General features: G+C 43.5%; 3 protein-coding genes across 5 annotated transcripts; all 3 read right to left on the bottom strand.

Annotated features, from left to right (window-relative positions):
* Positions 1-487: 487 nt before the first annotated feature.
* Positions 488-3,776, bottom strand: malsu1 (mitochondrial assembly of ribosomal large subunit 1). The gene is given in 4 exon segments (NM_001303993.1): positions 488-824; positions 2,261-2,342; positions 2,884-3,062; positions 3,410-3,776. Coding segments are annotated over 4 exon segments (735 nt in total). The 5' UTR covers positions 3,723-3,776; the 3' UTR covers positions 488-663.
* A 298-nt stretch (positions 3,777-4,074) lies between these two features.
* On the bottom strand, positions 4,075-9,828 carry smpd5 (sphingomyelin phosphodiesterase 5). 3 transcript variants are annotated; one of them, XM_010884465.4, is made up of 8 exons: positions 9,530-9,828; positions 7,232-8,521; positions 6,814-6,889; positions 6,274-6,414; positions 6,040-6,129; positions 5,611-5,674; positions 5,340-5,499; positions 4,075-4,827 (listed from the first exon to the last, which is right to left on the bottom strand). In XM_010884465.4, exons 2-8 carry the CDS (start codon positions 8,411-8,413, stop codon positions 4,714-4,716), a joined length of 1,827 nt encoding a protein of 608 aa, XP_010882767.1. In that variant the 5' UTR covers positions 8,414-8,521; positions 9,530-9,828; the 3' UTR covers positions 4,075-4,713. The 3 variants fall into 3 exon arrangements, with proteins under 3 accessions (XP_010882767.1, XP_010882766.1, XP_034144554.1); XM_010884464.4 differs by having other exon boundaries at positions 7,232-8,524; XM_034288663.1 differs by lacking the exon at positions 9,530-9,828 and adding an exon at positions 9,165-9,431 and having other exon boundaries at positions 7,232-8,524.
* A 1,470-nt stretch (positions 9,829-11,298) lies between these two features.
* LOC105018779 (speriolin-like protein) lies at positions 11,299-15,457 on the bottom strand. The gene is made up of 4 exons (XM_034289120.1): positions 15,358-15,457; positions 14,982-15,106; positions 11,811-12,016; positions 11,299-11,563 (listed from the first exon to the last, which is right to left on the bottom strand). The coding sequence occupies exons 1-4, from the start codon at positions 15,374-15,376 to the stop codon at positions 11,437-11,439; spliced, it is 477 nt and encodes a 158-aa protein (XP_034145011.1). The 5' UTR covers positions 15,377-15,457; the 3' UTR covers positions 11,299-11,436.
* Positions 15,458-22,233: the final 6,776 nt, after the last annotated feature.

The raw sequence follows: 22,233 nt of genomic DNA on the forward strand, positions 1-22,233 counted from the left end.
ATCCTGAGGCCCATTGTTGTGCCATTCATCCACTACCATGACCTCATGTTACAGCATGATAATGCACGGTCCCATGTTGCAAGGATCTGTACACAATTCCTGGAAGCTGAAAACATCCCAGTTCTTGTATGGCCAGCATACTCACCGGACATGTCACACACTGAGCATGTTTGGGATGCTCTGGATCGGCGTATATGACAGCGTGTTCCAGGGCCTGTCAATATCCAGCAACTTTGCACAGCCATTGAAGAGGAGTGGACCAACATCCCACAGGCTACAATCAACAACCTGATCAACTCTATGCGAAGGAGATGTGTTGCACTGCGTGAGGCGAATGGTGGTCTCAACAGATACTGATTGGTTTTCAGGTCCAACCCTGTATATAAAATGTGTCACTGAAACTCACTCAAGATAAGTATCTAATTAATCTAATATTCAGGTGGATTTTTTTAATCAAAGATACAAAGCTCTGATTTTCAAACAACTTCTATTTACAAAAGTATTTTATTTTTTTTACAGTATAATTCCTAAATTACACCATATCCCCTTCAAAGGGCCCTACTTTTGACCAACATAGGGGGTGCAATTTCAGATATACACTTGACCGTTGCATATATTCTATGAACAACAAAACAGTCCCAACAGAGTTCTTTAATGATTGAGTCACTTAGTGACATTGAAATCGGCTGCATAAATGAAGTCCTCTGGGAGAGTCTCTACTGGGATGTTGCTCAGCTTTTCATCAAAGGAACGTAGGGTCCACAGCTTCTCCAGTTCATAGACCCCTCTAGTCTCTGGCAGCATGAAGTGGACTACCATGCTTCCTAACAGTACAGAGTGAAAGAAGGGTCAGACAGGAATAACAAGAAAATGTAATTTTCACTTAAATGCATCACAAAATAGTAGATAGTTATAAAGTCTTAACTGTGACATTTCAGTAAAATATTCAAATCTACAGTGCCTCTGAAATGTATTCACCCCTTGGACTTTTCCATATGTTATTACATGAAATCAAAATGGAATTAAGTTTTTGCAAAGGACCAACACAAAAAAGTACAAATCTTCAAATTGTTCTAAATTCCAAACACAAAACAATAGGTTTTTGATCGCATGTCTTCAACCCCTTTGCTGTGACACACCTGAATCAAATCAGTGAAATATATTTTATGAAATTATTTTCCCATCAGCAGATGAAACAAACTGGTTTTACAGATACCCTGGCTGAAACCCCAAAGAAAGGGTAATAAGAGTCGAAGCACAGTGGCGAGGAAATCCTCCCTCGTAGGGTCTGAACCAAAGAATAAACCTAAAGAGTAGCCAGACTCTAAAGGGTGGCTGTGTGAGGTGAAAATAATAGTACATGACCACTTTGCGTCACGTCAATATTTTTGCATTTTCAGATGACCAGCAGGTCAATAAATGCTGGTGGGCTGTGTCCAGACTCTCTAGGGAGAATCCTAGATCAGCTGCACAACCAGGTGGACAGTAGGAATCATCAGGCAGAAACTAGATCTCCAACCCAACCAGGAAGACTTTGAACAGGGACATGGAAGAGTCATCAGGCCAATGATCCAATCCTAACACTGCACGTCCTGAGAACACATATGCGATGCTCTTTTTATTTAACACCACATCTGACCAAACAAGTGCTGCAGACCCTGGTACTATCACATTTTGATTATTGCTCGGTGGTCTGGCCCGGGAACTACAACGATGAACTTCGATACAACGGGTTCAGAATAGAGCAGATCGATGCACACTAAGAACTAATTAAAACAAAATGCATGACCAACTCTTCTGGTTTGAAGGTTGTGGAGAGGTCAAATGTATCACTTCTGTGTTTCGTAAAAAAAATTAAAATGTATTAAAACCCCCAGACTGTTTGTATAGGAAACGTATTTTTACAGTTCTATATAGAGCTATGGTTGAATGGGACTCCCTTCCAGGTCATATTGCTAAAACAAGTGAAGCGAAAAGATTAATCTTCTACCAAATATAAAGTCACAATAGAGTGGCTTAAAAACAAAAAAGGTTAATGTCCTGGAAAGCCCCAGTCAAAGCCCGGACCACAATCCAATTGAGAATATATAAAAAGGCCTGAAAATTGCTGTTCCCCAAAGGTCCCCCCATCCAACAACTTTCTCCAAAACGAATAGGCAAAATTTGCTGTCTAGATGTGCAAGGCTTGTAGACTTTTCCAAATTGACTCATGGCTGTAAAGGCAGCAAAAGGAATCCATCCAGAAACAGATATTACTCACCAAAGTCAATGCACATCCAGTCTTCTGCATCCTGTCCTTCGATCTTTGCATTAGGCTCACAGTCCTTTTTCATGTATTTGTACTGTCAAAATACGAAACAGACAGTATTAAAATGGTTACAAATTTACACCGCATTTCCTGCACCAATTGCAGCAGCACCATTACCCAAATGTTCAAATTTTACAGTTGCATAATGTCCCTAACTTAACCAGGTTTCACAGAAAGCTTTACTAAAGTATGAACAGGATTCCTGCTTGTTCCCTTATTTAAATAGTTGTATTATGAATCAACTTGACAGATATAGAATACAAAGTGTAAAAATAAAAAAGACAAACAGAACAATGTTTATGGCACTCTTTCACAGCCCCAAGCTGATCACCACAGTCTAGGTTTAACGCTGGGAAGCCACAAATCTAACAGGCCATCAGGTGATGGAGTGTACTCTCAGTAGACCCATGTGACTTCCTGGTCTGAAGAGCAGTATGGACTTGGGCAAAGCAGAAAACAATTAAAAATAAAATGTACAAGAAAAACTAAAAACTATATATTACATCTGGAATACCTGGGTATATTGTATAAGTTATTATTTTGCAGCCCAACAATTGATTCAATTAATGAATTACCACTTTAATTGCATAGAGGGCCATAGCACGGAGGTGCCTGGTCGATGAACCGCTGACAACGATAAAGTAGTCAGCGTACTGGATATCTTCTGGCACCTTGATGACACAGATGTCTGCTGCATTCTCCTGACGGAGCAGAGACACTAACACGTCGATGTTAAATTTCTCCTGCAGTTTTCCTATAGCGAAAGAGAGAAGGTGATATTAGATATTACTTTAGTACTCGTTGGCAGCCTGTTTATGCTATCATACCAACTCCCTGTTAGTGACCGATGACTAGTGACTAGAGTTGATATGGCATGAGAATACCCAGACATACCCAATTCGACTTGGTCGACAAAAAGGTCATAACAGCAACACGTCCCAAAAAAAGCTCCATATATTATCATGAAGAGGCAAGTAACGTGTCTAGCCACATCACGAAAACGTTTGTGTAATATTCCTTAGGTGAATGGTATGCGCTCTTAGAATGCCTAGCCTGCTAGCTAGCTACATTCATTTGATGAAATAATCTAACTCTACTTACTGTGGCTTGAGTCACTCTCAATTTCATAACCATCCTGTTGTGTCCGAGACTTTTCAGTGCTGTTCCACTGTGAAATGGTGTCTTTACGATGTAACTCTGAGAAGAAATATCTCCCCATACAGTTTTGAAATGTAGAAAGGTGTAAAAAGGACTGTTGAGAGGAAAGGCATGTGTAACCCCGACACAAGAACTGTGTGCTCCGCCGCGCTTTTGAAATTAAACATGCACCTCTAACAACACCAGTGTACCCTTGAATAATATTATGTTGAAGTATTTGAGACAAAAATTGCCTTGAAAAGTTTAGAAAGCACATGATTTAGCGATCTTGTCATTGGCAAAGCTCTGTTTGTTTTTCAAGGACCATATTGAAACAGGAAGCGTATTTAATCCTAGAACTCGGATTGGTTCAGCCATAAGTGGTTTCGTTGCTGCTTACGCATTCCCCGATCCATACACCCGCCTCTGAGTGCCTCACCGCCTCCTGGTGTACAGGAGTGGGGCTTTTGAAGAAGAAAATCTGTCACCTGTGAAGTGTTCACCAGACAAATTGTGAACGCCATCTCTAAAATCGTCTCACTGAACTTTGTCATATTAGCCCCAAACTCCAACACATTTTGTTTAAAATGTCTCAACCACTGGTTTTAAACAGAACCTCAAACAACTTGTACACTTCAGTGAGTTCATTTATTACGCACAGGCATCAAAGCATCATCATAAAAGCGTCTTCATGAAATCAGAGTAAAAAAAGATACATAAATATTTTAAACAATTTACCAAAAAGTGAGATTGTCACTGTATAAAATCAATTTCACTGCTCCTCACCATTGCCCCGGGCCTAAAAAAGCCCTACATGGATATCACTGAGTTATGCAATAAATCATCCTAGATTAGGTCTCTGCATGGAGCATAATCATCAAGAAATCAATACTGGTTCAAATCTAGCAACTACCAGACCATGGTAGCCCAAATCAGACCCCCGTCCACAGGTCTCTGATCACAAGTAGTGGACTATATAAGGAATAGGGTTCCATTTGGCATGCAATTCCCATCTTTTTACATGTAGCATTCATTTCTCACCACCACCCCTAATTCCCTATGCATTTTTTCTTTTACTGGTCCTTTCATTTTTAAAGCAACAAATACAAAGTAAAGGTTTTGTTGTACCCGTGTGATGTGTGATATGCATAGTGAATGGCTCCATCCCAAATGCACTATGTCAGGAATGGATTGCCATTTGAGGTGAAGCCTATGTGTCCCCACATCTCCCAAAAGGTGTTACAGTAATGGTTTTAATGTTTGGGTTGTCACTCATTAGACTGGGCAGTCTCTGGCTCCAGGGTCACATTCAGTCTCAGGCCCACTGGGATGTGGTCGGTGAGGCCAGCCAGCTGGGTCACAAATGTGTACTCCTCGATTTCCTACAGGAAAGCACCAACGCGGACAGGAGGAAAATGTTACAACAAAAACATGTACTGTATTCATTTTTATATGCACATTTTGCAGCCAGACATTTTCCAGATCCATTTGAATTTTAATGAATGGCTGACATAGTATGACTATGACGTGAATGACCGTTACACAGTATGACTATGACGTGAATGACCGTTACACAGTATGACTATGACGTGAATGACCGTTACACAGTATGAATATGACGTGAATGACCGTTAAACAGTATGACTATGACGTGAATGACCGTTACACAGTATGACTATGACGTGAATGACCGTTACACAGTATGACTATGACGTGAATGACCGTTACACAGTATGAATATGACGTGAATGACCGTTAAACAGTATGACTATGACGTGATTGTGGTGTTTCAAGCTACGTATATGCATCCATGCATAAAGGCAGCTTCAAATTACAATTTTGGGGAGACCATGAGGGTGCAAGTATCTAATAGTTAACTGTGGGCGGCACGCACAGTTCGGCAGTGCTTGGCGACAGTGCTCTCTCTGAAGAGGATGTAGTCAATCCGACGCCCCACCCAGGACTGGCCCAACTCAGGGTAGACCATGGGACAGCCTTCCAGGGCCACCGGAGGGGAGATGTACTTCATCCTCAGCTCCTCTGTCTCCAGAGTCCTACGAAGACAAGGCTGTGATCAGGGAACTATCAGGATACCTCACAAATGACACCTTGTTTCCCTTGTAGTGCAGTTGCCCAGGGCCCGGTAAATGCAGTCTGACGCATACCTTTGAAGATTCTCTGGGGTTTTAACGTCCTCACGATACAGAGTAGGCTGTTCCAGTAAAGTGCCTGAATGACATATCACAGTTAATACACAAAAGTATTGTCAGAGGACTACAGAAGTGCAACGGAGTGGCCCTGAGACAGCAACATTAACAAATACATATAGTCTAAAACTGCGTGTCTTGGTCTGAAGAAGTACGCTATGTGGAGCTGTTCGACAGTTTCCATGGAGGCGTGACGCAACCTAAGCAAAGAGTTCCTGTACACTTTGTACATTTTTTTTTTTTTTTGGTTTGAACAAAAAAGTGCAGAGCTACTCTGTTACCTACAGTAGCTAGTTTATTATTAGCGCATTTTTTTTTTTTTTAAGCTGACTAAATTATAAATTGAGATTGCAACCATAGCCTAAAGACAGTCCTGGCGGTCCTCACCGATAACCCAGGGATGCTCCTGTCCCGGCCCAGCTCTGCAGGGGTCTGTATACTCCTCAAACAGGCTGTGCTTCTGCTCTAGAACATCATCTAATCAACAACAAGCACAAAGGAAAAACAAGATACAGTCAATGTTAGAAACCCAATTCAGGACACAGAATTGTTTTTTTCTGTAAGCAATCACACTTCCTTGTCTGTATTACATAGGTCTATAACCAAAAGACGCAGTAGTACCAGGTGAGCAGTTGTCAAAGTTGAAATCCCCACAGAGCACATCAAACGCAACCACCTCGTCAGGCTTTCCATTAACCTCCTGGAACTCCTGGATCCACTTGGTGACCATGTTGAGCTGCTCACACCGGATCTCCCCTTCACCTGCACAGGAGAGACGCAGAGGAGGAAACAGGACACACAGAGTTCACGTCAGTGAATCAATGACAACAACACTACACAGAAGAGAGCCTACGTCCCTAATGACACCCTATCCCCTACATAATGCACTACATTTGACCAAAGCTTAATGAGCCCTGGTCAGAAGTAGTGCCCTGTTAAGGAGGTTGGTCCAGCCGTCTAAGCTGCTGACTCCACTGCACATGTACCACTGTGGCATGGCTTTGAATCCATCCTGTTGTACTTTGTCCACAGTCTCTCGTCTAATAAAGCTTAAATATACATAATATATATGCACCTTAAAAAACACAGAGGAAAAGAATGTACTAAATAGGGAACAGAGTGATATTTAGAGGACAAATAAAATGTATGAAGAGAACTTGCCTTTGGGTGCGTGGAGGTGTGTGCAGTTAATATAGCCAACCACATTCTTCTGCCTGTGACTCTGGCCAACTAGCACCTGAGAACGCCCCACAAACCACAGCGTCAGTTATTTCTGTGTGTCACATCTTAACTAGCATCCATCAACGGAGAAAACATGAGCACAACTACCACGTAGCCTAATATTCAACACAAGTGAAAATACGAGACGAGAACTACAACTTGACTAAAATGCATGTAACGGTCTCCCAGTTGAATCATCTAGCAGAGTAAGTGAGCCAAAGTACAGTTCCCCCCCCCGCTTGGCGGCAGTAAAAGCATCCTGCCGTAATAACAGAAACCCGTCGCAAGATCGAAAGAAAGGCAATGACCGGAAAGCACGCTGTACAGATGAGGTCCTGCAACAGGCGGAGGTACCTACCTTGGCAGAGAGCAGGCCTTTGGCAGCCAGGGCGTCCTCCCCCCGTCCGTTGGGAAAGCAGCGGTACTGAGCCTCCAGCACCGGGTGTCGGCTGGCCAGGAAGAGCCCGCTGTTGAAGAACTTGAAGGAGGAGCAGCTGCCGGGCGGCTGGCAGGCGTACACCCCCACGTCGTACAGTATGTGGGGGAACAGAGGCCGCAGGGCGTCGGTCAGCTTCCACGCAGCCCTCTTGTCGAACACCTCCTCCAGGCACAGGATGTCCACGTTGGCCGGGAAGAGAGAGGACACCTCCCACGGGATGTCACCCGTCGTGGCCAGGACTCCCTGGGTATGCAGGGCCCGCGGAGGGTTTCTGTGGCTCGTGTGGCCGCGCTCGTTGGAGTTCTGGTTGGCGTGGACGACTGGGGGGGCGGGCGTGGATTGGCGACACTCCTCCGTGTCGTCACAGGTCACGTGCACCACGTGGTCCGGACCATTGGGCTCGGCGGGTTCTGCGGGGGCCTCACCGGCGGCCCGGTCCGAGTGGTCCGTCACGGGAGGAGGATGCTGGGGTTCGCGGTCTTTTGCCGCAGTGGCACCGTAGGACGCCGGGCTGGTGGCGGTGGCGGGGCCAGGGAGCAGGCTGCTGGAGGGACTCAGGGTACCACAGCTGCTGGGCGAGTCCACGAAGATGCGAATGTGAGGCCGGTTCACGCCCTGGACGATGCTCCGACCGATGGCTGTGGCGCGGCGCTGCGTGTGCCCCAGGTTGTTGAAGCGCGCGATGCCATCCGGCAACAGGCACAGGTTGGCAGTAACAAAGCCGAACGTGGCCTTTGCGCCGCCTAACCCAAACCCCCGGTTTCCGTCCCCCGCCGGTTCCGACGCTAGCCTCGATGGGGGCTCCTGGTGGTACGAGAAGGGCCGGCGGGTGACCTGGAGAGGAGCCCAGAGCAGGAACCCAAGGAAGGCCAAGGGGGCCGTGGCAAGGAAGAGGGTGAGAAAAAGGACGGAGCCAAAAAAGACCTTGAGTGGGTGGAGGTAGCACTCCTGCTCTGCCCGCTGGGAGCGTTCCAGGCTGGTGGACATGCTGAGTGCGATGAGGCGGTCGAGGGACCAGAAGCAGGGCAGGATGAGACCCCAGCCCACAGCGTGGAGACCCTCCGCAAAGCAGTTGGGGAACGGGGACTCTCGCAGAGCCATGACGCCTTCCTCAGTCACCTCTGGACACAGACAGGCAGAGCAGGCATCAGGACCTCCTGCTGCTCACTTCACTCTGGCCATTCACCGTCTGACTAGGTCCAGTGGAATCTACTGGAAGCAAATCCAGAACACAACACACAGACTGAACATGAACAGGCGAAAGAACATTACTGGTGTGTTGAGGCCTTTCCTGACACCACTATTGAGGTAAATCAATCAATGACACATGGCAGTGCTTTGTTGTCAGGGAGATGACTGGGGTTTAAGATACCATCATCCTTAGAAGGGAGACCAACAGCTGCTCCACGTCATGTCGCACGGGATCAGTAGAGTAGAAATAAATATTACATTGACTTACTGCGCAAAAAAGGGCATGGTGAATGCACAGATCATTTTTGGTAAAGAGGGAAAGATGAAACGAATATACGGGTATCTCAGACAAACCAGTTAATCCAGACGTCACCATCTGCAAGCTTTCGCTAATCCGAAACGCGATAGTGACAGATGTGTACAGTGCACTACTTACTGTAAGGGTTGGTGGAACGTAAGGAACAGAACATTGTTCGTTTGCGTCCTCGCCATTCCTAAAGGCTGTAACCTGTCCTGCGCGTATTCCGCTGACACTGCCCAACCAACATCATCCAAGACAGTCATGATAACGGCTGACAATCCCTTAAAGTGTCAACGACTGCTACAGTAGTCGAACTGGCGTCGGGTTTGTTTGCGCGTAATTTCGAAATGATCAACTCACCCCCAACTGCTGTTCTCTCAACTGCAGTCAGGGACGCGTTTAGCTGGCTGGAATCGACAAGCTTGATGGAGTATTACTAGCAACTTGCTAGCTACAGTAATTTAACCCAGTTCAAATTGTTTCACCAGCCTGAGTAAGCATATTACCTAACTAGTTGGCAGATGCTCATATACAGGATGTATCATTCACGAACAAGCCAGTTGCAAACTAAGGATTTTACACACGTTTGTTAATGTTAGCCGCAGTAGCTACCGAAACTAGGTTATTTGGCAAGCAGTAAGCTACGAGCCGGTAGCAGCTTAGCTAGTACTGTAGCTAACCAGGTTAGCTTACAACATACTATAGGCACCTGCTCTCAGTCTTACCTGTCTGCATAGTCCACCTTCTTAATGAAATGTACATTCATCCGTATAAAAACCTTTTAACAGTGGCTGCTACTACGTTTCCATGTTCATGCCGTGGCTTAGTTAAAATATTTCTGTTTGAAATATAAAATAATTCCCAGGGACCGGTTGACGGCTCGTCCTACGTGGGTGGACTCTAAGAGCATTCAGCTGTCTTGAACGTTCGTATCATTGCTGAACGGTCAAAACCTTTATACAACGTAAAACGTTCTTCAACATGCTTTGTATGCTTTTGATTATGTGGTAATGGAGAGGTGTGGTTTTGAAGCATAAGTGACTTAATACCGACAGCGTTCCACAACCCAACCCCTTGTCATTCATTAACTGTATTTTCAGCACTGTTACTGTTCAATAAACGTTCCAGAACGTTAAAACCAACTGAACGCAACAACCCTGGTTTTAAGAGTCAAATGAGGCAAAGACTGATTACTGTCTTAACTCGTTTTGTCTGTGATTGACATGATGGCTTTTTTATATTAGTAATAACATATTTTATTTACAAATGTATATAAATCTTACTGCAAATTGTAGCCACATACAGTGTGTATCAAAAGTCTATACACCCTTACTGAAAATGCAGCTTTTGTTTATGTAAAAACTGAAATCAACACAAATTATTTCGAACCTTTTTAACCTTTAAAGATACAGACTGGGACAAAATATTTTTTCGAAACCTCCCACTTCAAGCTGGATGTGTAATTTGTAGTATATATGTGCCTAAAATCTAACCAGAATGTCTGCTATACTTAAATGTGTAATGAAATTCCAAGTTTGAAATGAAGCAGTTTGGATGACATGGTGCACAAATCTGCACAAACAAGACATAGTACACACTTTTCAAGCACCTCTCCTGTGGGGTAGGGTGACAAGATGGAAGCCCCACCCCCCCCAAAAAAAATAATAAATCCTACTAGCAAAACCATTTCAGAAAATGTGTTTTCGCCTAATGAAACCAACATTAAAACTTTTGGCCTCAATTCCAAAAGATGTTTGGTGCAAAGCCAACAAGACTCATGACGCTAAATACATAGTAATTGCTGTCAAGTATGTTAGCGGAAGCATCATACTATGGTTCTGCTTTTCTTCAGCAGGTTTATTGGGCTTTGGTTGGAATAGAGAAGAATAGCTTCAAATATCAAGATATTTTGTGGTGAACCCTGCTGCCCTCTGCCAGAAAACCTGAAGTACAAAAATCACCATTAAACAATACAACGATCAGAAGCACTCTTCAACAAAGAAATGGCTTGCTAAAAAGGAAGATCAATGTCCTGGAATGGCCAGAGTCTAGACATCAATCCCCTATAGAAAATCTGTGAACTGACCTAAACAGAGCTGGAGGTCCCCTCACAATCTGACTGAGATTCAACTCTCCTGCAAAGAAGAGTAAGATAAAAAAAAAAGCAAAATCCAGGTGCGCTGTTTTAACAGAGACCTATCCAAACAGACATACTGCAGTAATCCAAGCAAAAGGTCAGTACAGTACTCTCCAGTACTCCGCTTCTTGCAAGAATGAACTAATTAGCATTTCATAGTGAATGCATGAAAAAGAGTCCCTGTCTCATTATATAGCAATATATTTTGGGATCATGCAGAGTAAACAAAAAATACAGTAAATGACAGTGGTTGGGTTGCTTTATACTTTCACTAGTTCAGAGTGAGTCACCGGACAGTGAGTGTGAAGGGTATGTGAGAGAGCACTCTCCCCAAAGCAATACACGCTTAGACATGTCAAGAGCAAGTTTGACTCATTTGTTTATTGCGTAAAAAGCCAAATGACATCGGACTTCTCTGCTCCGGTTCTAGTGGTTTGCAAAAAGCTTATCATCAGCCAGCCATAACACCCTGGACCGGAAGTGGACCCAGCTTATCTACCAGAGGAAGAGGGGCTTGCCGTCCAGCCTGGACATATAGCAGAGGCAATTGAGCAGCAGCAGCATGTCCTTCAGTAGCTTGGAAGGGCTCGCGTTGATCACTACTCTCCTCAGGAAGTCTGGGCTGTTTAGATTAGATGAGAGGAAAAATCTAATATAGACACGTGAATGACCCAGGAACGTGGTAGGATGAAAACACACCAAACAGTCCCAAAAACACCTGCCTTACACCTGCCTATGTAAAAGGGTGTGAGAACAAGTTGTTCATACTGGTCAAAGAGAAGTTGGTCATCATCCAATGATTCTGAGCTCATGAGAGAACTGCGGGGCATTTGGACATAACATTGCCTTCAATCAAGTCACACTGTCACCTGTTGTAGCCCAACTCCTGGGTGCTATAGGAGTCAGGCCTCTGCTTCAATATGCCATAGGTGTTGATGATGAACTCTGTGAAGGGTGGATGGAGAATGGTACTGTAGCCCAGCTGGTTCAGCCTGTCCATCAGCTCGATGTGCCGCTGGGACAGCTGGAGTCGGTAGCCCTCGTCCACCTTCCCTGTCAGAGGGTGTGTGGAAACCTGTCGAGAAGAGAAACTTTGGTCTGAGTAAAACACATGGCTGTAATGTCAAGAGTACACAAAGTGGGTTGGCCATGGCAAGCTAAATCATGGTTGTTGGCATGGGAAATGGCGTCATTTATGGCGTCATTTATTGACAGACAAATACCTCCAGGTTGAGCAAGCAGTGCGATGAAAAGGGAACGGCCTGGAAAGACTGGAGTGAATTGGAGGGCACATGTCTCTAACCTCCCATGCTTCCTGTTGAGTAGTTGCGATGACACAAGGCCATAATATCCGGATAAGCTATTTTGCCTTCCGGAGTTACTTAATCTATTTGTTTGACCTATAAAATGTTATATTTATCCATTGATTCTGTAATATCGGGAGGAGACCCCGGGGAAGACCTAGGACACGCTGGAGGGACTATGTCTCCCGGCTTGCCTGGGAACGCCTCGGTGTCCCCCCGGAAGAGCTGGAGGAAGTGTCTGGGGAGAGGGAAGTCTGGGCATCCCTGCTTAGACTGCTGCCCCCGCGACCCGGCCCCGGATAAGCGGAAGAAGATGTATGTATGTATGTATGTATGTATGATTCTGTAATATTATAACGTATGCACAGGGTTGGGTAGGTTAAATGTAATCCGTTACAGTTACAAGTTACCTGTCCACATTTGTAATCTGTAATTTAACTTTGAGATTACTCAAAGTCAGTAACGTAATCTGATTACTTTGAATTAATTTTAGATTACTTTCATATTAAGAGGCATTAGAAAACAAATAGGAATAGCCTATAACCATTTGAACACCCTTTGCGGGATCAATCAATGTTAGAGTTTACATAGCTGGCCAAAAACTGAATTTGCATTTAGCATATGGGTTTTGTACAGTGCCTTTGGAAATGGGTTTCTAAACCATTGCTGTCTACTTCAATATGATTGGGCTACATCTCTACATTACACGCTAAAGGCCTGTCAGACATTCAGTCGTGCGAACGCATGTTTGCAATCGTTAACATAACAATATTTCTTTCCAAAAGTATCTGTAATCTCATTACAACATTTCAGTTGGTAATGTAAAGGATTACAGTTACTGTTTTTTTTGTAATCCGTTACTCCCCAACTCTGCGTATGCATGAGTTTAATTTAACTGTGTTGCCCAATCAGAACCCCAAAGAGCAGCTTGTTTTACCACAATGTGTCAACAAAAACATTTGCAGCCTCAAAACGTGGTTCAAACTACCCTCTTGATCATTATCAATATAAATGTCAGTCCTTGCATCCATTGCTTTCTATGAGTTTCAGATTGGTTTGTGAAGCACCATCCTTCAACCTTTTAGAGAATCAGGGGCGGGGAAGACACTTTGTTAATGTTTTGGCTGCTGACCTCCGATTTAAAAGGTAATGTACTCTTATAATCTCCCCCAGCAAAGCCAGAAGCTGTTTCGGATTTAAAGGCTGTGTATCTTTATAAACAAGTTATGACAACTGTTTATGTAAAAACAGCTTTATAAAACACACTTGATTGGATGAACAGGGTTTTGAACGTCCTTATTAGTCAAACTAGAATACCAGCCTTTTTGTGGACAATAAAAGACACACACACACATCCAGGGTTATGATTAAGATTGCATCTCTGTTCAACAGGACCACAATGTATCATGGGTAAAACGTGACAGACGTTCTATTCTGCAGACAGCCTCAAGCTGCCTACAACGTAATCGCGCTTTTAGCTAAATGTTCTAAATTAGAGACCCAGATCACAGCCAGCTGTCAAAGACAGATACAGGACATTTTCTTCTTTTTAAATATTTTTGTCTGGGCTTTGTATGCTTTATTTGACAGGACAGTATGAAAAGCTAGAGAGGAAAGTTTCTGCTGAAAGAGCAGTGGGCCAGATACAAACCCACCCTACAGGAATACATGTGTGTCGGATACAAACCCACGCTACAGGAATACATGTGTGTCGGATACAAACCCACGCTACAGGAATACATGTGTGCCGGATACAAACCCACGCTACAGGAATACATGTGTGCCGGATACAAACCCACCCTACAGGAATACATGTGTGCTGGATACAAACCCACACTACAGGAATACATGTGTGCCGGATACAAACCCACGCTACAGGAATACATGTGTGCTGGATACAAACCCACGCTACAGGAATACATGTGTGCCAGATACAAACCCACGCTACAGGAATACATGTGTGCTGGATACAAACCCACGCTACAGGAATACATGTGTGCCGGATACAAACCCACGCTACAGGAATACATGTGTGCCAGATACAAACCCACGCTACAGGATTACATGTGTGCCAGATACAAACCCACGCTACAGGAATACATGTGTGCCAGATACAAACCCACGCTACAGGAATACATGTGTGCCAGATACAAACCCACGCTACAGGAATACATGTGTGCCGGATATAAACCCACGCTACAGGAATACATGTGTGCCAGATACAAACCCACGCTACAGGAATACATGTGTGCCGGATACAAACCCACGCTACAGGAATACATGTGTGCCAGATACAAACCCACGCTACAGGAATACATGTGTGCCAGATACAAACCCACGCTACAGGAATACATGTGTGCCGGATACAAACCCACGCTACAGGAATACATGTGTGCCGGATACAAACCCACGCTACAGGAATACATATGTGCCGGATACAAACCCACGCTACAGCAGTACATGTGTGCCGGATACAAACCTGCACAGGTCATTTACTATGAACAGACCCATCTTAACTTTGGAGCAGAACAACTTCAGCCACTAGATGGTGAACCGGCACAATTAACTGGATGGCCATTAAACAAGCTATAACTGTACCCTGGTGTTGACGAGAACAGGTCTGCCTGACAGCAGTGTTCAATTCAAGAGATTTGATTCATAAAATATCTGTCAGGGTCTGGACATCCACCTCGCTCTCCCACACACACACACAAAGACACAACTGGTGGTTCTCACCTGCACAATCTTGTCCCGTAGATTAAGCACAGTGAACCCATAGAGTCTGGCCTGGCCCTGGAAAATATAGGACAGGATCCGACGATCCAACTGAAAGGATATCTCCCCCAGCAATCGCTCTGGATCTGCACAATAAGATGACAACAGAAAAAAGTATTCATCCAATGCCATGGCAACCCCGTTCCCGTTAATGCATGACTTTGGACCAAACAGTAATAATACAACATATACCTAATCCTTACGAGGAAGCAACGTACCAATGTTTTAAACGCAAACTTGTTTGTTGTAATCAGTGCAGATTCCATTTTCAATCCGCATTCATTTCAACAAATTGTGCACCAATATTTCGACGAGCAAGTGACCATCTTACACGCACCTTTGACTTTTTGAGACATATAGGAGTAACTTGCAGTGTCATGCTGTTGGAGGTCTGAGTGCTTGAAGCTCTTGGTGTATGACTCCAGGTTTACTGGGGACGAGGTTCTGTGGGGATGTTTGGATGTTTGATGCAAGTCATGTTTGAATCTGTTCTCATCCAAGGTGTCTTGCCACTGAATAGCTGTTTTCCTGTCTGGGGTGAGGAGGCACAGTTAAAAAGTTGTACTTGTTTCTATACATTGTAGGCTGCTAGTTTTAGTGGTGTGCTAGGAACTGATAAATTCCACTCTACATCAATTCTTAAGCCCTATCTGTATATCACCTTTTAGAAAATAGACAGTCTTTGCAGAAAAACAACTGTTTTAATGGTTTTGTTGGTGGGACCAATACAATGTAAGTCAGTGACATACATAGTAATGGCTTCTAAAATGTAGAAAGAACTGAAAGGGTGCTGATCTGTGTGACGCGTCTTGGGTGCCCTCTAGTGGCAAATAGCAGGGCACGATAATTGCCCTGCACCCTAACATACTTGCGCGTAAATGATACTGAAACAACTCTACCTGTTGATTCCCTCAGAGTATCGCTGGTTAGGATGGAGTTTTGCAGTTTTGACCTCAGATCTAAGTTTTCCTTCCACAACCCAAGCATAATTTTCAGGTTATCATTCTCATTCCGCAATTTCTCATTCTCCAAGCGCAATGATGCACTGTCCTCTGTATCCATTTCTACGCAGATCTTTCTCCTCCGACGCTGAGTTGAACCTCTCGTTCATACAGTGTCAGTGTGTTACATTTTTCATTTACACCTTTGTGAAGTCATAGCTAAATATGGAACACAATTACACGATCACCTGGGAATTCTAAAAGGCTCCGAACTATGACGTCAACAAATTACATGACGCCTGGAAATCCATGGCGAAAAGTAGGCCTACAGACTTGGTAAAAATAACAGACATTTCAAGTCGGAATCTCAGGCAGGGTTGCCAGCTCCAGCAAAAAATGTAATGACCAAAGACAACTCAACTCGTCCACCGTGGCTGACTTCAAAAGTTTTTTTCTCAGTTAATGAACTTAAGCATTTACGGCAACTCATTACTAATCATGACCGCGTGTGCTGGCCACTGAAATATACTATTACGGAGCTTGTACTAACCCATTGTAAAATTAATTGATCAAAAAAGATATGCCTACTTTCCAACCAAAACATCACTTACATGACTTCGTTCAATCTCCAGTTTTGAACGCTCAAAAAAAAATTGGGATATTGCCCTGGACAGATGTTCAATACCTGGTCATATACAGAGAGTATCATACTGTTCAATACATGTTAAAATCAAATAGATATAATAAAATACCTGTGGAAAAAATGTGTTGCGGGAAATGGGAGGAAAAAACAATGATTACATAAAGCTACGTTGGCTGTACTGTTATCACACATTTTCTCAAGGGACTCTGGACCTTCAGGAAAATCACTCTGAGACATGTGGCTAGGTCCCAACTGACCCTGCTGTCTTAGACTGTTACTCCGGCATCTCTCCTACAGCCTCCCACAGACTTACTCCTGCATCTCTCCCACAACCTGTTAGTCCTGCATCTCTACCAGACTCCCACAACCTGTTACTCCTGCATCTCTACAAGACTCCCACAACCTGTTAGTCCTGCATCTCTACCAGACTCCCACAACCTGTTACTCCTGCATCTCTACCAGACTCCCACAACCTGTTACTCCTGCATCTCTCCCACAGACTCCCACAACCTGTTACTCCTGCATCTCTCCCACAGACTCCCACAACCTGTTACTCCCGCATCTCTCCCACAGACCGTTCCTCTGTTAATTAAGTAAAACCTAAAGAAATATAATAATAAATAATATGCCCAGCTGTGACACATTTCCTGGTAAGATGAAATGCACTCAATCATATACTTTTGCTACTGTTTTGCTTAATTAGACAATACGCTTTAAAGGCCAGCAATGTAAATTGTGTATGTTGTGAAAGAGGAAAACATTAGGCTATTTTGAAAGGATGATCAGGTCTGGGTTGATTAGATGGTGAGCGAACAGTCAGTTCTCATAGTCAACATGTTGGATGCAGGAGAAACGGGGAGGAGTAAATACCTGAGCAACTTTGACAAGGGCCACATTTTTATGGCCTGACGACTGGGCCAGAGCATCTCTGAAACAGTGGTCAGAATAAAGACAAACCACAAACTGGCGAGAAGGTGTTGGGCACCCAAGTCTCATCAATGTGCGAGGGCAATAAAGTCACAAGTTACAGACATTTTTAGTGATGGTTATGGGATTAATGTGTCATAACACAGTGCATCGCACCCTGCTCTGTATGGGGCTGCGTAGCCACAGACTGGTCAGATTGTCCATGATGACCCGTCCTCCCCCAAAAGCACCTACAATGGGCATGTGAGTGCCGGAACTGGACCTTGGAGCAGTGGAAGTTTGCCTGGCCTGATGAGTCCCGTTTTCTTTTACATCACGTGGACGGCCCGTGTAGGCGTGCACTGTTTACCTGGGGAAGTCTTGGCACCAGGATGCACTGTGGGAAAATGAGCTGGTGGAGGGAGTGTGATGGTCTGGGTCATGTTCTGCTGGGAAACCCTGGGTCCGGGCATTCACGTGGATGTCAATTTGACATGTACCACCTACCTAAACATTGTTGCAGACCAGGTACGCCACTTCATGGCAACGGTATTCCCCGATGGCAGTGAACTTTTTCAGCAGGATATTGCGCCCTGCCGCACTGCACACATTGTTCGGGAATGGTTTGAACATGATGAAGAGTTCAAGGTGTTGCCCTGGCCTCCAAGTTCCCCAGATATCAATCTGATGGAGCATCTGTAGGATGTGCTGGACCAACATGTCATAGCAAACAATATATATTCTATAACTCAGAAACATTTGGAGAAATTTTGGGGTCTGAATTATTACATATATATATACACTCACCTAAGTGAGTAGGAACACCATACTAATACTGTGTTTGACCCCCTTTCGCCTTCAGAACTGCCTTAATTCTATGTGGCATTGATTCAACAAGGTGCTGAAAGCATTCTTTAGAAATGTTGGCCCATATTGATAGGATAGCATCTTGCAGTTGATGGAGATTTGTGGGATGCACATCCAGGGCACGAAGCTCCCGTTCCACCACATCCCAAAGATGCTCTATTAGGTTGAGATCTGGTGACTGTGGGGGCCATTTCAGTACAGTGAACTCATTGTCATGTTCAAGAAACCAATTTGAAATGATTCGAGCTTTGTGACATGGTGCATTATCCTGCTGAAAGTAGCCATCAGAGGATGGGTACATGGTGGTCATAAAGGGATGGACATGGTCAGAAACAATGCTCAGGTAGGCCGTGGCATTTAAACGATGCCCAATTGGCACTAAGGGTCCTAAAGTGTGCCAAGAAAACATCCCCCACACCATTACACCACCACCACCAGCCTGCACAGTGGTAACAAGGCATGATGGATCCATGTTCTCATTCTGTTTACGCCAAATTCTGACTCTACCATCTGAATGTCTCAACAGAAATCGAGACTCATCAGACCACGCAACATTCTTCCAGTCTTCAACTGTCCAATTTTGGTGAGCTTGTGTAAATTGTAGCCTCTTTTTCCTATTTGTAGTGGAGATAGTGGTACCCAGTGGGGTCTTGTGCTGTTGTAGCCCATCCGCCTCAAGGATGTGCGTGTTGAGGCTTCACAAATGCTTTGCTGCATACCTCGGTTGTAACGAGTGGTTATTTCAGTCAAAGTTGCTCTTCTATCAGCTTGAATCAGTCGGCCCATTCTCCTCTGACCTCTAGCATCAACAAGGCATTTTCGTCCACAGGACTGCCGCATACTGGATGTTTTTCCCTTTTCACACCATTCTTTGTAAACCCTAGAAATGGTTGTGCGTGAAAATCCCAGTAACTGAGCAGATTGTGAAATACTCAGACCGGCCCGTCTGGCACCAACAACCATGCCACGCTCAAAATGGCTTAAATCACCTTTCTTTCCCATTCTGACATTCAGTTTGGAGTTCAGGAGATTGTCTTGACCAGGACCACACCCCTAAATGCATTGAAGCAACTGCCATGTGATTGGTTGATTAGATAATTGCATTAATGAGAAATTGAACAGGTGTTCCTAATAATCCTTTAGGTGAGTGTATATACTCATACAGTAAACACCTACCTTTGCGCCTTGAAACAGAAAATAATGTATATTACAACCCGGTTTCCAAACAAATTGGGATGCTGTGTAAAATGCAAATAAAACCAGAATGCAATGATGTGCAAATAATTTATCCCTGTATTTAATTGAACATAATACGAACAGTAACAATACTCAGTCAGCGTTTAGGAACTGAGGAGAGCAATTGCTGTAGTTTTGAAAGTCAAATGTTTTCCCATTCTTGCATGATATAGCATTTCAGCTGCTCTAAATGTCAGGGTCTCCTTTGTCATATTTTTCATTTCATAATACAGCAAATGTTTTCAGTGGACGACAGGTCTGGACTGCAGGCAGGCAGGCCAGACCTGTCTCCCGGACTCTTACTACGGAGCCATACTGTTGTAATACATGCAGGATCTGGTTTGGCATTGTCTTGATGAAATGAGCAAGGCCTTCCCTAGAAAAGACATCGCCTGGATGGCAGACTATGTTGCTCCAAAACCTCTATATATTGTTCAGCATTAATGTGGCCTTTTCATGTGCAAGTCACCCATGCCATGTGTACTAAGATATCCCCATACCATTACGGATGCTGGCTTTTAAACTGTAAACTGATGGTCCCTCTCCTCTTTAGCCCAGAGGATGCGGCGTCCATGATTCCCAAAAAATATTTTCAGAATTTGTTTCGTAAGACCACAGGACAGTTTTGCACTTCGCCTCAGTCCATCTTAAATGAGCTCAGGCCCAGTGTTTCTGGATCTTGGTCATATCTAGTTTCGTCTTTGCATGGTGGAGTTGAACTTGCATTTGTGGATGCAGCGACGTACTGTGGTTTTTGGAAATGATTCTGAGCCTGTGATTTCCACTACAGAATCATCTAATATTGGTTTTCGGCCTTGTCCTTTGCATATAGTGACTTCTCCAGATTCTCAGAATATTTTAAAGACATTATGTTTCTAGACAAAACATAAATCCCCAAACTGTTTGCAATTTTACATTGAGAAACATTATTCTAAAATTGTTGCACCATTTGCCTGTGCAGTTTTTCAGAATGGTGAACCCCTCCCAATCATCATTTCAGAAAGACTCATCCTCTCTGGGATGCTTTATTTATACCCAATCATGTTACTGATTTGTTGCCAATTAACCTAATTAGTTGTGAGATGTTCATACAGGTTTATGTTTTAGCATTACACTACTTTTTGTTGGCCCTGTCCCAACTTTTTTGAAATGTGTTGCTGGGATCAAATTCAAACTAGGCATGTATTATTCTAGAAACAATAAAATGTCTCAGTTTCAACATTTGATATGTTGTCTTTGTACCACTTTCTATTGAATATAGGGTTTGAATTATTTGCACATCATTGTATTCTGTTTATTTACATTTTACACAGCATCCCAATTTAGGAAACAGAGTTATACCTCAAATTGCACAATCACTCACTTTTAGACACTATTAGAAACCACTAAATGGCATTCAGTATGGCCTCGTAAATAACCAGCACAGGTTGACATTTTTTTTAATCCAGTAATTGTTTTTATTTAATAACTATAAACAAATACAGCTCCATAGCCAATACAATTCCATTGCCAATTACATACAATGAAAAACCTAAGCAACATTGTAAAACAGATTAAACACTGTACTGTGATAAGCGTTGTGAGAATAACTAAGCTCTCTGTATCTTCAAACACATACAGTAGACAAACAGACCTCTCATCTTTAATCTCTTCTAAAGCATGCAGCAGGGGAACCACATGACAGCACAGTATCAACAGGAAATACAGTCAAGCATGTGAAGTGTTTTGTCTGTGCCTACTTTTCTCCTTCTACTTCTGCCTTCTCTTTTTATTGCATTTTCTAATGGTTTGGTCACAGGTCTCCTTCCATTTAGCTAAGTCATGTATTTCTTCACTGTTGGAATGTTGATGTATCTGTCATGTTTGTTATGTCAGCTGATGTATTGGTTATGTGATCTGATGAATCAGTTATGTCTGCTGATGAATCGGTTACGTCTGCTGATGTACAAACGACAACTATTGCCTATGATCACTTGACTGTGTGCTGCGATTTTGGCTAAGTTTCTTAAAAATATGAATGTTAATTAAACAAAAAGGTAAATAAACCTGCATTTTGCAAACTTCCATCTCAGCGGTTTTTTCACAAGGGCCTTTTTTACACTAAGGGCCTTTTTTACAAACAGGAAATATTGCCTTATTTTACATTTTCATGTACTTTCACATACAACAAAAGCAGAGAGGCTATTGTCAAGGGATGTATGTGCAGCAACTTCACTGGCATTACTGTCCACTGCACTGTCCAAACACCATTACTGTCCACTGCACTTTCCAAACACCATTACTGCCCACTGCACTGCACTGTGCTAACACATCACTCCTGTCCCAGGTATGGAGAGAACCACAATGTATTTTGTTTAGCGACCATGGGAATCATCAACTGAAGCCATATCTTCTGTTGAAGGTGACCAGACAGAAGTATCAGCGAAAGTTGCTGGTTTGCCCTAAATTGTTGCAATATCTGAATAATCAGGCACTTACGGTGAATTAGAATTTCCTGTTAAAATATGGTACATCCTTTACTAAACGGACCAGTTTCTGCAGAATTTTTTATACATTTTTATATTTCTATATATGGAGGTGAAAGGACTTGCAGAAACAGACTCTGTCCCATGTTACCTCA

The sequence above is a fragment of the Esox lucius genome, chromosome 20, assembly GCF_011004845.1.
Source record: "Esox lucius isolate fEsoLuc1 chromosome 20, fEsoLuc1.pri, whole genome shotgun sequence".
NCBI classification, from domain to species: Eukaryota; Metazoa; Chordata; class Actinopteri; order Esociformes; family Esocidae; genus Esox; species Esox lucius.